Source organism: Brachypodium distachyon, chromosome 4 (assembly GCF_000005505.3).
Source record: "Brachypodium distachyon strain Bd21 chromosome 4, Brachypodium_distachyon_v3.0, whole genome shotgun sequence".
Lineage (NCBI taxonomy): Eukaryota > Viridiplantae > Streptophyta > Magnoliopsida > Poales > Poaceae > Brachypodium > Brachypodium distachyon.
Genome location: NC_016134.3, coordinates 8513853 through 8528337, shown reverse-complemented (window position 1 = coordinate 8528337; position 14485 = coordinate 8513853). Strand labels below are relative to the sequence as shown.

At 50.0% G+C, this 14485-nt stretch overlaps 3 protein-coding genes across 4 annotated transcripts; all 3 read left to right on the top strand.

Moving 5' to 3' along the window:
• Window positions 1-997: 997 nt before the first annotated feature.
• On the top strand, window positions 998-4021 carry LOC100845617 (scarecrow-like protein 34). The gene has a single exon (XM_014903378.2). It carries the CDS (start codon window positions 1271-1273, stop codon window positions 3572-3574), a length of 2304 nt encoding a protein of 767 aa, XP_014758864.1. The 5' UTR covers window positions 998-1270; the 3' UTR covers window positions 3575-4021.
• Window positions 4022-4833: 812 nt separating this feature from the next.
• Window positions 4834-10367, top strand: LOC100844700 (scarecrow-like protein 9). 2 transcript variants are annotated; one of them, XM_024463420.1, is made up of 4 exons: window positions 4834-4895; window positions 5075-5150; window positions 7408-9407; window positions 10276-10367. In XM_024463420.1, the coding sequence occupies exons 2-3, from the start codon at window positions 5143-5145 to the stop codon at window positions 9365-9367; spliced, it is 1968 nt and encodes a 655-aa protein (XP_024319188.1). In that variant the 5' UTR covers window positions 4834-4895; window positions 5075-5142; the 3' UTR covers window positions 9368-9407; window positions 10276-10367. The 2 variants fall into 2 exon arrangements, with proteins under 2 accessions (XP_024319188.1, XP_024319187.1); XM_024463419.1 differs by lacking the exon at window positions 10276-10367 and having other exon boundaries at window positions 7408-9830.
• Window positions 10368-11353: 986 nt separating this feature from the next.
• Window positions 11354-13800, top strand: LOC112268505 (scarecrow-like protein 9). The gene has a single exon (XM_024463422.1). It carries the CDS (start codon window positions 11389-11391, stop codon window positions 13282-13284), a length of 1896 nt encoding a protein of 631 aa, XP_024319190.1. The 5' UTR covers window positions 11354-11388; the 3' UTR covers window positions 13285-13800.
• Window positions 13801-14485: the final 685 nt, after the last annotated feature.

The window sequence follows — 14485 nt, the reverse complement described above, 5'->3', positions numbered from 1 at the left end:
TTTTACCAAGTAAAACACGTGCTTCTTTATTCATCTGCTATAACGGTTGCCATCTTGTAAGATTAGAGGTACAATATTATCTCGAGGATTCTCCAAACAAACAAGAGACGGAGATTATCTTAACTAATTGAGCTAACTCACGAAGCCACCATATTTGCTTCGTGGGGACAATGGATAAAGGAAATCTTGGCACAATCAGCAGCAGCAAGATAAAAAAGCAATCATCAAACACCGCAGCTCCAAGCCCTGCTGGTACCCCACCTTCATTCATAACATCGATGACCTCCATACTGTTAGCTAGAATTAACAGCAAGGTGATTGCATCCCGCAGTTTGATCTAGCTCCGGCCCGAGACGGAGAGCCATGCATGGCCTCAGCCACACGGGAACCGTCGGGCCACAGGGTGATCTTCTGGTTTGCGTTCGCGACAAATTCCCCACCGGAGAACATCTCTATACTGCAACAAATCACTGATCACCGGGGAGTATATGTCCAGACCAGATCACCAGACCAGGTCAAAAAAAAAAGATTCAGACCAGGCCAGTCCATATGTACGTTTGTGTGTACTACTAGCTGGAGTAGGACACATGTCCATACGACTATATACGAGCATCACAATGGGGCATGTCATGATTGGCCGTACGCTGCACGTACTGCGACAAGTCAGTACTGATCGATCCGCGACTGACAGGTCAAAACAAGCACGTGCGCGAATTAATACGTCCCCAAGCCCCCAAAGATAATAGGAAGATAATACTACTACTCTCATCTTTTACCAGTCTGGTACCCCCGTATTACTATGTTTACATGTAAGAAGACTTGGTTGCCGGCACGTATATATCAAGATTGTTCTCCAAGGCAGTCCGGCACGTACTCTGTCTGAGGGCGACCAGAAAAAAAAAGATGCATTTTTTTTTCTTCTTGTCATTTGGAATCGAAAAAAAAAACCCGTCTTCTTCTTCTTGTTTAAGGCGATTTCTATTGGATGATGCTGATCGCACTAGTCCAGTAGAGTATAGTAGCAGTCTCATCTGCATCTGCATCTGGTCGCCGTTAAGTACGCTAGCTAGCTGCTTCCGGCAAAAGCTCCAATTTTTAAAAGCTCGAGCTTTTTCATTAGCAAGCAGCAGCATACTCCTTGTTCCAGGCAGCTCTCCGTCCGCTCTACCCCCATCATCAATGTCCATGTCTCCCTCCCACACAACAACCATCCTTCTTCCCCAGCTCCTAGTCCGCTGATCCGCTCTCCTCTCACCATCCCAAGCTAGCCATGGCGGCCACGGATGGCTTCATGCGGCTCATCAGGGAGCGGGACAACCGGGGAGCCCCCGCCTTCCACCTCGCCGCCCATGACGCGGAGGATGAGGATGAGCCGCCCATGTCGCCGTCGCTGTTCCTGGACCTGCCCCCCACGCCGCCGCGGCTGCTCGCCGCCGACGCGCCGGGCGACATCGACCTGGACTTCATCTCGCGGATGCTGATGGAGGAGGACATCGACGACAGGTTCTTCTACCAGTACCCTGACCACCCCGCCATCCTCTCCGCGCACCGCGCCTTCGCCCAGATCATCTCCGACGACAGATCCGCTGCCGCCACAACCTCCTCCGACTACTGCTCCTCCGCCACCACCGGAGCCAAATCCACGCCCACCACGTCCTCCTCCGACTCCCCCGACGCCCTCTCCGCCAGCCCCACCGCCGCCTGCTGGCCCCGCGAGTCCCCGGTCGACCTCAGCGTTGACTCCCACGCCGCTCTCCCCAAGGGATCCGGCGACGATTCCTTCGGCGCCGTTGACCGCAACGGCACCACAAGCACCGCGGAGAAGGAGAAGGAGAACGGGTCCAAGCCAGCGACGACGGCGACTTTTCTCGCTGGAGGCAGCGACGACGGCGCGTTCACGGCGTCGGCCTTCTTCAACGGCGGTGGCGCCATGGACGACATGCTCAGCCTGGCGTTCCGCAAGGGCATGGAGGAGGCCAGCAAGTTCCTGCCCTCCGCCACCAACAACTCCCTCCTCGTCGACCCCGACTCCTTCTCCGGCGGCGACCAGGCGAGGAAGGAGGAGGCGGATGGGTTGGGGACGCTCATGTTCGGCAGTAGCAATAATGGCCGGAGCCGCAAGCACAGGCACTCCGACGACGAGGCGGAGGCGGAGGCGGAGGCCGGCAGGAGCAGGAAGGTCATGGCGCCGGAGCCGGAGGAGGTGGGCACGGACGCGCGCCAGATGTTCGACGAAATCATGCTCCACGGCTACGACTCCTGCATGCAGGGGATAGAGGACCTGCGCATCGCCATGGGCAGCGAGGCCGAGAGGAACATCAGGAATGGAACCGGCGGCAAGGCCGCTGCGGTGGCCCGGCGGGGGAAGAGGCGCGGCGCTGCGAGAAGCGAGCCGGAGGTGGACCTCCGCACGATGCTCATCCACTGCGCGCAGGCCGTGGCCACGGGCGACCACCGGAGCTCGGCCGACCTGCTCAGCCAGGTCAAGCAGCACTGCTCCCCGAAGGGTGACGCCACGCAGAGGCTGGCCTACTGCTTCGCCGAGGGCCTGGAGGCGCGCCTTGCCGGCACGGGCAGCCAGGTGTACCAGTCGCTCATGGCGAAACGCACCTCTGTCGTCGAGTACCTCAGGGCCTACAAGCTCTACATGGCGGCCAGCAGTTTCAAGAAGGTCAACATGGCGTTCGTCGGCAAGACCATCGTCGACGCCATGGCGCCGGGGAAGGGGAGGGACCGGCTCCACATCGTCGATTACAACGTGCAGTATGGGTTCCAGTGGCCGGGGTTGCTGCAGTGGCTGTCGATCAGGGAAGGCGGGCCGCCGGAGGTGAGGATCACCGGCATTGACCTCCCGCAGCCCGGGTTCCGCCCAGCATTCCAGATCGAGGAGACTGGCCGCCGGCTCACCGACTGCGCCCGCGAGTTCGGCGTGCCGTTCAAGTTCCATGGCATCGCGGCAAAGTGGGAGACCGTCCGTGCCGAGGACATAAACATCGACCCGGATGAGTTCCTCGTCGTCACCAGCCAGGCTGGTTTCGGCAACCTGCTGGACGAGAGCGTCGTCATGGACAGGCAGGACATCCCAAGCCCCAGAGACATGGTCCTCAACAACATAGGGAAGATGCGCCCCGACGTGTTCATTGACTGCGTGGTGAACGGGACCTACGGCGCGCCGTTCTTCGTGACGCGATTCCGGGAGGCACTCTACTACTACTCAGCACAGTTTGACATGCTGGACGCGACCATCCCCCGTGACAACGACGAGCGGCTGCTCATCGAGCGGGACATCTTTGGCCGGTGTGCGCTGAATGTCGTTGCCTGCGAGGGCGCCGACCGGGTGGAGCGCCCCGAGACTTACAAGCAATGGCAGGTGAGGGGACACCGTGCTGGGATGAGGCAGCTGCCGTTGTGCCCGGAGGTTGTTAAGGTTGTGAGGGACAAGGTCAAGAACTACTACCACAAGGACTTTGTCATCGATGTGGATAATCGGTGGTTGTTGCAAGGGTGGAAGGGCCGAGTACTCTACGCCATGTCCACATGGGTTGCTGCTGACGATGACAAGTCCAGATTTTAGCGCCTTATCATCTTCACTTCTTATTCCAGAGTGCAGATATACTAGAAGGTAATGACATTAACACAGGTCCATGTTTTAGAGTTACCAACAGAAATCTATGTATGCCCCAGCAGCTTGTGTTCAGTTCAGTGAATTTTCATTCCAAGATGGCTCGTTGTATGGTATAAATAAGTAGAGACACAGTATAGTGTCTTGTAAGGTTTAGATGCTTAGAGATGCATAGGAGGATTTAGGTTTAGAGTTATGAACATGCTGCTGCAGAGCTGTGATAATGTAGAGGCAACAAACTGAAGAACACTAGCTGTCTAGCTTTCTTCTCCTAGTGTATGTTCTTTCTCCTGTAGCTGGCAAGCAATTCTACAGATCACATGTTTGATTTTTGACAGCGTTAAAAAAGCTGTGTCTCATTTAACTTCACTATCTTCTGTATTGCCAATTGTTATACTAGAAGTTTTCCTTTGTCCCTGGGAAGCAGTAAACAGATGCTTGATTGGGCAGCTTGTATCCGATGTATGGACAGGCTACCTAGAGTATCCGATATATGGACCACAATTTCAATCTGTGTGCACGAATGTTAAATAAGAGATGCTGTTTTCTAGATTCACTTTTGGAAACTTTAAGATGAGATGTGTGAGACCCTGTGCATGCATGATTAAAGATGTTGTTTTCTAGATAGACCTGGGAATCTTCAAGATGTGATATTTTCCCTTCAGTTTCTGCTGGATATATATTCTTGTTCAGTGTTTTCATTTAGGTAAATACAGCTAAAACAGGTCACAAGATGACACTGGGGATGTTGTCTTGTGAAGAAATCTGCTCATCCAAGTTCAGTGATAAATAAATAAATATTTATTGATGATGATAGCTGAGAAGAACTCTGCAAGTTCAACGACGACGACAACAACAATGACTGAGAAGAAGTCCAGAGATTCAAATCTGGTATGTTAGTTAAGTGTTGGTCAATTACTGAATCTATTATACTAGGATTTTCATTACATCTGAAGTTGAGTCAACAAAGCAAAGTGCAGTGTGTTCTGGTCAGAGGTTAGATGCTTATTGTTTGCCTGAGTTATCTACCTAATTGCTTGCAGGTCAGGTTTGAGTTTCCACTAATTTAATACATGCCCTTAGCAAAGGGAGAGCACATGGGTAATAAAAACATGGACTGGTAATATAATCTGCTAGCCTGCTAGGTTAACCCCATTTATTCAAGGTTTGGTCTGTCTTTGGCTTTGACTTTTAAGCATTTGTCTAGGCTCTCTTTCCTTCCTTGAGAAGCATATATGGTATCTGCAACAAAGTCACAAGCGTATAGTATGAGGTAAGCAGCATTTAAACTATACATAATGAAACAGTCAGCGTTCACTAATTATGTTGTATTCCTGATAATATAAACTGAAGAGCTTATAACAATGTAGTACTACCAACATAAATAAATCATCTCTGAGTTCAGTTGCTGCTAAGTAACTAACCATCATTAGCTTTTGCTTTTGCTTGCAGGTCAGGTTTGAGTTGGTACTAATTTAGTACAAGCGCTTAGCAAAGGGAGATCACTTGGCTAATTCAACATGGATAGGTACTTTTTTCCAATACAATCTTAGGACCGGATTCCACTATCATCCATATAACGGGACAAATAAGGTTCACGCCGCACATAGTTTTTCACATAACTGCCACATAAGGCTAGCAAGAACTTACAGGTTGTCAAAAGGTATCAGTTTTTTTAAAACCATCCCAAACAGCACTGGTTATCCTCAGCCACTCCACTGCCAAACCCACTCGTCAGACATCAGAGGTATAGTCTGTCCTCCGTTTGCTTCTTTCTTCTGGGTCATCCATCAGAGCTTCAAGCCTTCTGTGGTCCACCCTTATTTGTGCCACATGATGTCGAAGAGCTTCTAGTTGCAGCACACCCAGACTGGTCGGTGTATCCCTCTTGTCGTCGTCAGATTTTAGACCTGTCCAATATTTCAGAAAAGAACAAGCATAGCAAATGATCTCAGCAATAGATTGAATCGACTTTTTCTGAAAACAAACCTTGTTCCTCATTTTCCATATCGCCCAACATATTACAACAAGATCCACGATTTGCACGATTCGATTAACAATCAGCTGTCGTGGCATCCACCAGACACATTGAGTAAAGCACCAAGGTCTAGACCGGGCACCTATCACCAAACTGACCACACCCCACACATATTTAGCCGCAATGCAATCGAAGGAGAGATGATCAATGGTTTCTAGGGCATCACAAAATCTACATGTCGTATCACCCACCCAATTCCTTCTCCGCATATTATCTTTTGTAGCCATCACATTGTGCCAGATCCATCAACGTCTAAATCTTAATTTTCAATGGAATCTTAGCTTTCTAAAGATGTCGAAAGGACCTTTCAATGCCGTAACTAGAAACGTGTGCATACATAGATTTAACGGTGTAAACGCTAGACTTCGACCATTTCCATCTAGGTTTGTCTTTTACCTTATTCAGGGCAACACACGTAAGATTATCTCATAGATTAACCAGTTCTAGTTGCAAGTTCACATATAGTCATCTCATGGATATAGTTCTTTCCTTCCTTGAGAAGCATAGTAACAAAGTCACAAGTGTATCATGTGAGGTAAGCAGTATTTAAACTATCCACAGAGTCAAGAGTTCATTGATTATGCAGTAGAGGTAATAACACCTGCAATACAAGAACTTGAGCTGTACGAGCAATTTCATACAAGACCTTGAAAAATGGGGTCAAGTGATCCAAAACTTGTACCGCGGGTTCATTTTTGGTCAGATGCGTGCCGGAGCCGCCACGTGTCTTGCCAGCGTGGCAAAGTCGCGACACGAGAGCTCTGTAATTTTTACAGAAAAACTCTCGTTTCTCTACGCTCTTGCGAAAACACCCCCGCACATGATTCTTCTCTGAACTTTTTCCTGAATTCCCTGCGGCCTAACCCTAAATCCACGAATCCCCAACATGGTGAGGTATAGGACAGCGAGGGAGAGGGAGGGAGGAGCGTGACGACATGGCCGACATTGATGAGCCTGGGTCGAACCAACGGGGGTTGCTGTGACGGCGGGTATATGAGGAGGTACAGGCTGGAATGGAAAATAGAAAGAAAACATGAACAGAGGGGCTAAAATGAAAAAATGCAAACCGCCTAAACATCCAACGTGGCAGCCAGCGTGGCTAATTCAAACTAATCTGAGCACTAATGATCTGCCTAGACAAGTTTTGGACCAGTTGCCCCAATTTTCAAGTTATTGTATGGAATTTCTCGCGGCTTCAAGTTTATGCACTATTGTATTATTAGCTCTATGCAATAGTATTCCGGATAACATAAACTGAAGTGGTTATAACAATACAGTACTAGCAACAATAAATAAATCATCTTTGAGTTCAGTTGCTGCCATCATCAGCTACTGTCTCTCTGGGACAGCCTGTCAATGGCCATCACCAAGTTAGCTTTTGATTGGGTTGGTGTACCTGCTCAGCTCAGCTTCATCCCATTTCTGTTCTTGGCAGCCTTGTTCAATTGACCAACTGGTAGAGAGTCAGTCAATCTTCTAGTTTCACACCACAACGGACAGAAATCTTCTGGAATTGCAATATTATATTGCCATTGTTCGATTAGCATTGTTAATTATATATAAAGCTGCTTGCTTTCACATTCAATTACTCTTTCAATTTCATCTCCATTTTGACTCGTGCGCTTTCGGTCTCCTCCTCCGTTTCCTGGAACCTTCCTCCGCCGCCATGGCAAAATCTTTTTAAGCAAGCAGAAGCAGAGCACCATTATTTTGTGTTTGGCCGGAAAGCTGACTTCTTGAATTACAGCACAGCTCATAGCTACTGTAGCTTTTACTCCAGTGGTGGCAGAGCAATGGCCGGCGGCGCGACGCCGGAGGAGGAGTTCTTGCGGCAGAGCTTCCTGGCGCGGCTGGAGCCGCCGTCGCCATCGCTGTTCCTCGACCTGCCGCCGACACCCGGCGCCGCCGCCGCCGGTGAAGCCGGCCCCTCGTCGTCTTCGTTCGACGACATGGTGCTCCCTTACATCTCGCAGCTGCTAATGGAGGAAGAGGATATGGTGGACCACTTCTTCTACCTCTACCCGCAGCACCCAGCGCTCCTCCGCGCGCAGCTCCCCTTCGCCCAGATCCTCCAAGACAACTCCAGCGCCGGCTCCGCGCCCACGCCGTCCTCCTCCGACTCCAGCAGCCCGGCGGATTGTCGCCCAGAGCTCCGCGCAGTCCAGAGCTCTGCGCTCCCAGACGGATTGTTAACTGGCGGCGACCAGGACATGCTCAACCTGGCCTTCCTCAAAGGCATGGAGGAGGCCAGAAAGTTCTTGCCGCCCAACACCGGCCTCCCGCCGGTGGCCGCCAAGGCGGAGGATGGATTGCTGAAGAAGAAGAGGGGCAATTCGGAACCGGAGGAGGCGGGCAGGGCCAGCAAATTGATGGCGCCGGAGCTGGAGGAGGAAGAGGACGGTGCCCGCGAGCTGCTCGACGAAATGATGTTTGACCAAAATGAGATATGCATGAAGGGTGTACAGAACCTGCAGGTTTCTGAGCCCGTGAAGAAGACTCGGAATCGGAAGGGGACCGGGCAGAGGGGGCGGCCGAAGAATGCCTCGGCTGACGATGAGATGGTGGACCTGCACACACTGCTCCTGCAGTGCGCGCAGGCGGTGTCCACTGACGACCAACGGGGCGCGGGCGAGCTGCTGAAGAAGATCAAGCAGAACTCATCCCCGACGGGGGACGCGGCGCAGAGGCTGGCGCATTATTTCTCCATTGGCCTGGAGGCGCGGCTGGCGGGAAGGGGCAGCGAGCTGTATGAGTCGCTCATGACGAGGCGCACTTCCGTCGTGGACGTCCTCAAGGCCAACCAGCTTTACATGGCGGCTTGCTGCTGCAGGAAGGTGTCATTCCTTTTCTCCGACAAGACTATCTACAATGCTGTGGCAGGGAGGAGCCGGTTGCACATTGTTGACTATGGTATCAATCTAGGATTGCAGTGGCCGGCTTTGCTGCGCATGCTGGCAGCTAGGGAAGGCGGGCCGCCGGAGGTCAGGATCACCGGCATTGACCTCCCACAGCCTGGGTTCCGTGGGGCCTACCACATCGAGGATACAGGGCGCAGACTCAGCAACTTCGCCCGCGTGTTTGGTGTGCCATTTAAGTTCCATGGCATCGCAGCAAAGCGGGAGACTGTCCGTCCTGAGGACCTGAACATTGACCCGGACGAGGTGCTTGTGGTGATCAGTCTCTGCCATTTCAGGCACTTGATGGACGAAAACCTCGGGTTTGATAGCCCAAGCCCCAGGGATCAGGTCCTCAACAACATTAAGAAGATGCGGCCGAATGTATTCATCCACGGCATTTTGAGTGGCGCGTACGGTGCTACATACTTCCTGACACGGTTCCGGGAGGCACTGTTCCATTACTCAGCACATTTCGACCAGCTGGACGTGACCGTTCCCCGGGACAACCACGGGCGGCTTCTGCTCGAGCGTGACATCTTTGGGCCGTCTGCCCTAAATGTCATCGCATGCGAGGGTGCAGACAGGGTGGAGCGCCCTGAGACATACAAGCAGTGGCAGCTGAGGCACCACCGGGCAGGGCTGAGTCAGCTGCCACTGAATCCAGAGGTTGTTAAGCTTGTGCTGGACAAGGTCAAGGACAACTACCACAAGGACTTTGTTGTCGATGAGGATCAGCGGTGGTTGGTGCAAAGGTGGAAGGGGCGTGTGCTCTACGCCCTGTCGGCATGGGTTGCAGACGATGCTGCCTAGCTTCTTTTCTCAGGCTAATTCTGAATATAGACATTGATAGGTATATCCATGTCTATATTTTAGCACTTGGCTCAACACCTGTGGTCTAGTAACTACTAACTAGTACCTATGGTTCAGTTGACTTCCATTGCGCCATTATCTAGGCAATTACTTCTACCAAGACCCAGAGTTTGATCTCAAGTTTTTAGTCATTTGATTATGCTCGTCATGGCTAGACCTAGGTGTAAAAGTTTTAACTTACGATTCTTCCGAGATGTAGTAATGTTGTATGCTCTAAATTGGATGCTTTGGCCATCATGTTGCTGCAAAATCTGTAACAATGTACCACAGGACCTGTAGAGTTACGGAATTATGTAATTACATTGTTTCCTTTTGGGCCGATGTTGTATTGGTTAGTCAGACTTGATGTGCACATATTTCTTTCTTAGTATGAATAATTAAAGTTGTGATTAGCTCGATCGTACATACTATGAAGTCTGCACTGATGATGGTTCCTGAGAAAGACTGGCACTTCGTAGCCTCCATTTTGCAATGATCCTACAACTGCTTCTACTGGGTTTTTTTATCATATAACTTCAGAAAAGCTCAGTGATATACTGTTAAATGCTGATATGATGATATCTGAGACTGAGAATTAATGGCCCGACTGTTGAAACTTGCACAATTGCATATTGGACCTTATCCCAGTCCAGTTTTAACTTTTAACCATTGCTGCTCTGCTGACTTTTTCGTTTCAAATATGCTCTAACATGTAGTTTGTGCTTGAGCAAATGATATCAGCAATGGGTACTGACTAACTTCTGTTTGCCGATATGTGCTTATTGCTTGATCTGAATTGCTATTTCTCTCCATGTTTTTGCATGCCAATCTCATAGTATTCTGTTCTGTGCTCATTAATTTATTTGCAGGACTGAAGGGGGATACTTATTTGGCTAAATGTGCAGAGGGAGACAAAAAAATAATAAATAAGGATTAAGGACTAAGATGATCAAGATTCTAAGTAGGTATATCTTGATCTCTGCCCAGCATGTTATTTACTGTCTTGACATATTGGCTACTTTTAACCGCCTTACTTAAAACATTGTGTTTATGCACTCTTTTCTGTAATATTCATATACAACAAAGTAAAAGATGTACTCCCTCTGTTCCATAATTCTTGTCGAAATATTACATGTATCTAGAGTTCTAGACGCTTTTTAGGAATAGATACATTCATTTTTGGGCAAATTTGAGACAAGAATTATGGAACAGAGGTAGTACATATGTATCCATGTAATTTAGATTACTTATAGACAGTGAAGAGATAAAATGTTAGTGCTAGTTCAGGAATCAGGAGTAGTGTATAATATGTATTTAAGTTTGCCAATAGAAAAGGAGTAGAGTAGAAAATATGAAATTTCTTGTACACAAACTGAAGAGCTCATAACATTGTATTACCAACAATGAATACATCATCTTTGAGTTCAGTTTCTGCTAACTAGCCATCATTAGCTACTGTCTCCCCTGGGACAATCTGTCAACTTCAATGGCCATCCCCGAGTTAGCTTTGCTTGGGCTGGTGTACCTGCTCAGCTCAGCTTCATCCCATTTCTGTTCTTGGCTTCTTGCCTGAATTGACCAACTGGCAGCCAGTCTTTGTTGGATCAAATCTTCTTGTTTCACACCACATACGATAGTACTGTTGATCGATTAGCCATGTTATATCTGGCCAAGCCTCATCATCAGTATTCAGTATAGATATATTTAAAGTTGCTTGCTTTCACTGTTGTCCTTTTTCAATTTCTTCCAGGTAGAGACTGGGACCGGCGGCGAGCCGGAGGCCGGAGCTCCATTTTGACTCGTGCGCTTTCCGTCTCCTCCTCTGTTTCCCGGAACCTTCCTCCGCCATGGCTAAATCTTTTTAAGCAAGCAGAAGCAGAGCACCATTATTTGGCCGGAAAGTCGTCTTCTTCCCTTGTACTAGTACAAGTGTACAACACAGCCACTGCCAACCTAGCTTACACTTCAGTAGTAGCAGAGCAATGGCTGGCGGCGCGACGCCGGAGGAGGAACACGTGCGGCAGAGCTTCCTGGCGCGGCTGGAGCCGCCGTCTCCGTCGCTGTTCCTCGACCTGCCGCCGACGCCCCGCTCCTCGTCGTCGTTCGACGACATGGCGCTCCCTTACATCTCGCGGCTGCTCATGGAGGAGGAGGACATGGCGGACCACTTCTTCTACCTCTACCCGCAGCACCCGGCTCTCCTCCGTGCGCAGCTCCCCTTCGCCCAGATCCTCGTCAACAACTCCAGCGCCGGCTCCGGCTCCGGCTCAGTGCCCTCGCCGTCCTCCTCTGACTCCAGCAGCGCCTCGCCGCACGACGCAGTCCAGATCGCCGGGCCGCCGCCCTGCGCCCCCGACGGATTGTTGCCCGGCGGCGACCAGGACATGCTCAACCTGGCCTTCCTCAAAGGCATGGAGGAGGCCAGGAAGTTCTTGCCGCGCAACACCGGCCTCCCGCCGGTGGTCGCCGCTTCGGCGGAGGATGGATTGCTCAAGACGAAGAGGGCTAATTCGGAGCCGGAGGAGGTGGGCAGGGCCAGCAAATTGATGGCGCCGGAGCTGGAGGAGGAAGAAGACGGTGCCCGCGAGCTGCTCGACGAAATGATGTTGGGCGAAAACGAGATATGCATGAAGGGGGTGCCGAACCTGCAGGTAGCCGAGCCCGTGAAGAAGACCCGTAAGGGGACTGGGCAGAGGGGGCGGCCGAGGAAGGCTGCGGTTGACGGCGAGATGGTGGACCTGCACACTCTGCTCCTGCAGTGCGCGCAGGCGGTGTCCACGGACAACCAGCGGGGTGCCAGTGAGCTGCTGAAGAAGATCAAGCAGAACTCGTCCCCGACAGGGGACGCGGCGCAGAGGCTGGCGCATTATTTCTCCGTGGGCCTGGAGGCGCGGCTGGCGGGAAGGGGCAGCAGGCTGTATGAGTCGCTCATGGCGAGGCGCACCTCCGTTGTGGACGTCCTCAAGGCCGACCAGCTTTACATGGCGGCCTGCTGCTGCAAGAAGGTGGCATTCGTTTTCGCCAACAAGACCATCTGCAATGCTGTGGCAGGGAAGAGCCGGTTGCACATTGTTGACTATGGTATCAATCTAGGATTGCAGTGGCCGGGTTTGCTGCGCATGCTGGCAGCTAGGGAAGGCGGGCCACCGGAGGTCAGGATCACCGGCATTGACCTCCCACAGCCTGGGTTCCGCGGGGCCTCCCACGTTGAGGATACGGGGCGCAGGCTGAGCAACTTCGCCCGCGTGTTCAGTGTGCCATTTAAGTTCTGTGCCATCGCAGCGAAGCGGGAGACTGTCCGTCCTGAGGACCTGAATATCGACCCGGATGAGGTGCTGGTGGTGATCAGTCTCTGCCATTTCAGGCTCTTGATGGACGAAAACCTCGGATTTGATAGCCCTAGCCCCAGGGATCAGGTCCTCAACAACATTAGGAAGATGCGGCCGAATGTGTTTATCCATGGCATTTTGAATGGCTCGTATGGCGCTACCTACTTCCTGACACGGTTCCGGGAGGCACTTTTCCATTACTCGGCACAATTCGATCTGTTGGATGCGACTGTTCCCCGAGACAACTCCGGGCGGCTGCTGCTCGAGCGCGACATCTTTGGGCGGTCTGCCCTGAATGTCATCGCATGCGAGGGTGCAGACAGGGTGGAGCGTCCTGAGACATACAAGCAGTGGCAGCTGCGGAACCACCGGGCAGGTCTGAGTCAGCTGCCATTGAATCCTGAGGTTGTTAAGCTTGTGCTGGACAAGGTCAGGGGCAACTACCACAAGGACTTCGTTGTCGATGAGGATCAGCGCTGGTTGGTGCACAGGTGGAAGGGGCGTGTGCTCTATGCTCTGTCGGCATGGGTTGCAGACGATGCCACCTAGCTTCTTTTCTCAGTCTAATTTTCATTATAGACATGGATATACCTATCCATGTCTATATGTTAGCATTGAGCTCAACACCTGTGGTCCAGTAACAACTAACTAGTACCCATGGTTCAGTGAACTTCCTATTGCGCCATGATCTAGACAATTACTTCTACTACGACCCAGAGTTTGATGTCAAGTATTTAGTCATTTGATTTTTCTCATCATGGCTAGGCCTAGGTGTAAAACTTTTTACTTAGGATTCTTCAGAGATGCAGTAATTTCTAGGCATATCCCTAGATTGGATGCTTTGGCCATCATGTTGCTGCAGAAGTTGTAACAATGTACGACAAGACCTGTAGAGTTATCAATTTATGTAATCACATTGTTTGGCACTTCCTTTTTGGCCCCCATCTTGTATTGGTTAGTCAGAGTTGATGTGCACATTTTTCTTTCTTAGTATGAACAATTAAAGTTGTGATTAGCTCGATCATACATACTATGAAGTTTTCATTGACGACGGTTTCTGAGAAAGATGGGTACTTTGCCTCAATTTTGCGATGATCCTATGGCTGCTTTTACTGGGACAAGAAGATCATATAACTTCAGAAAAGTTCAGTGGCATACTGTAAAATACTGTTAAAGGTGCAACTGTGGAAACAAATGCGGATTGGACGTTGCTCCAGTCCAGTTTTTGACCATTTCTGCTCTGCTATTTTTGGTTTCAGATATTGCTCTAACATGCAGTTTGTGCTTGAGCAAATTATAACAGCTAGGAGTACTGAGTACTGACGTAACTTCCTTTTACCCATATGTGTTTATTGCTTAATTTGAATTGCTATTTCTCTCTATTCTTTTGCCTTCCAAGCTCATAGTATTCTGTGCTGTGCTCATTTATTTACTTGCAGGACTGAAGGGGGATACTTATTTGGTTAAATGTGCAGAGAGAGAAAACATAGGATTAAAGATTGAGCAGGACTAAGATGATCAAGATTTTAAGTAGGTATGTCTGAACATATTGGTTGTTTTTATGCACCTTTTTTGTAATATTCATATATGACAAAGTAAAAGATGGACATATGTATCCATGTACTTTAGATAACTTATGGATAGCGAACAGATAAAATTTCAGTTACAGTTAAGGAATCTGGAGACTGGAGAAGTGTAATGTATGTATGTATTTAATTTTGCCAAAAGATCAGGAGTAGAGTAGAAAATA

Bases quoted from the DNA above. Each gene is read 5' to 3' on its own strand.
- LOC112268505 (XM_024463422.1), top strand. From the start codon at position 11,389: ATGGCTGGCGGCGCGACGCCGGAGGAGGAACACGTGCGGCAGAGCTTC.
- LOC100845617 (XM_014903378.2), top strand. From the start codon at position 1,271: ATGGCGGCCACGGATGGCTTCATGCGGCTCATCAGGGAGCGGGACAAC.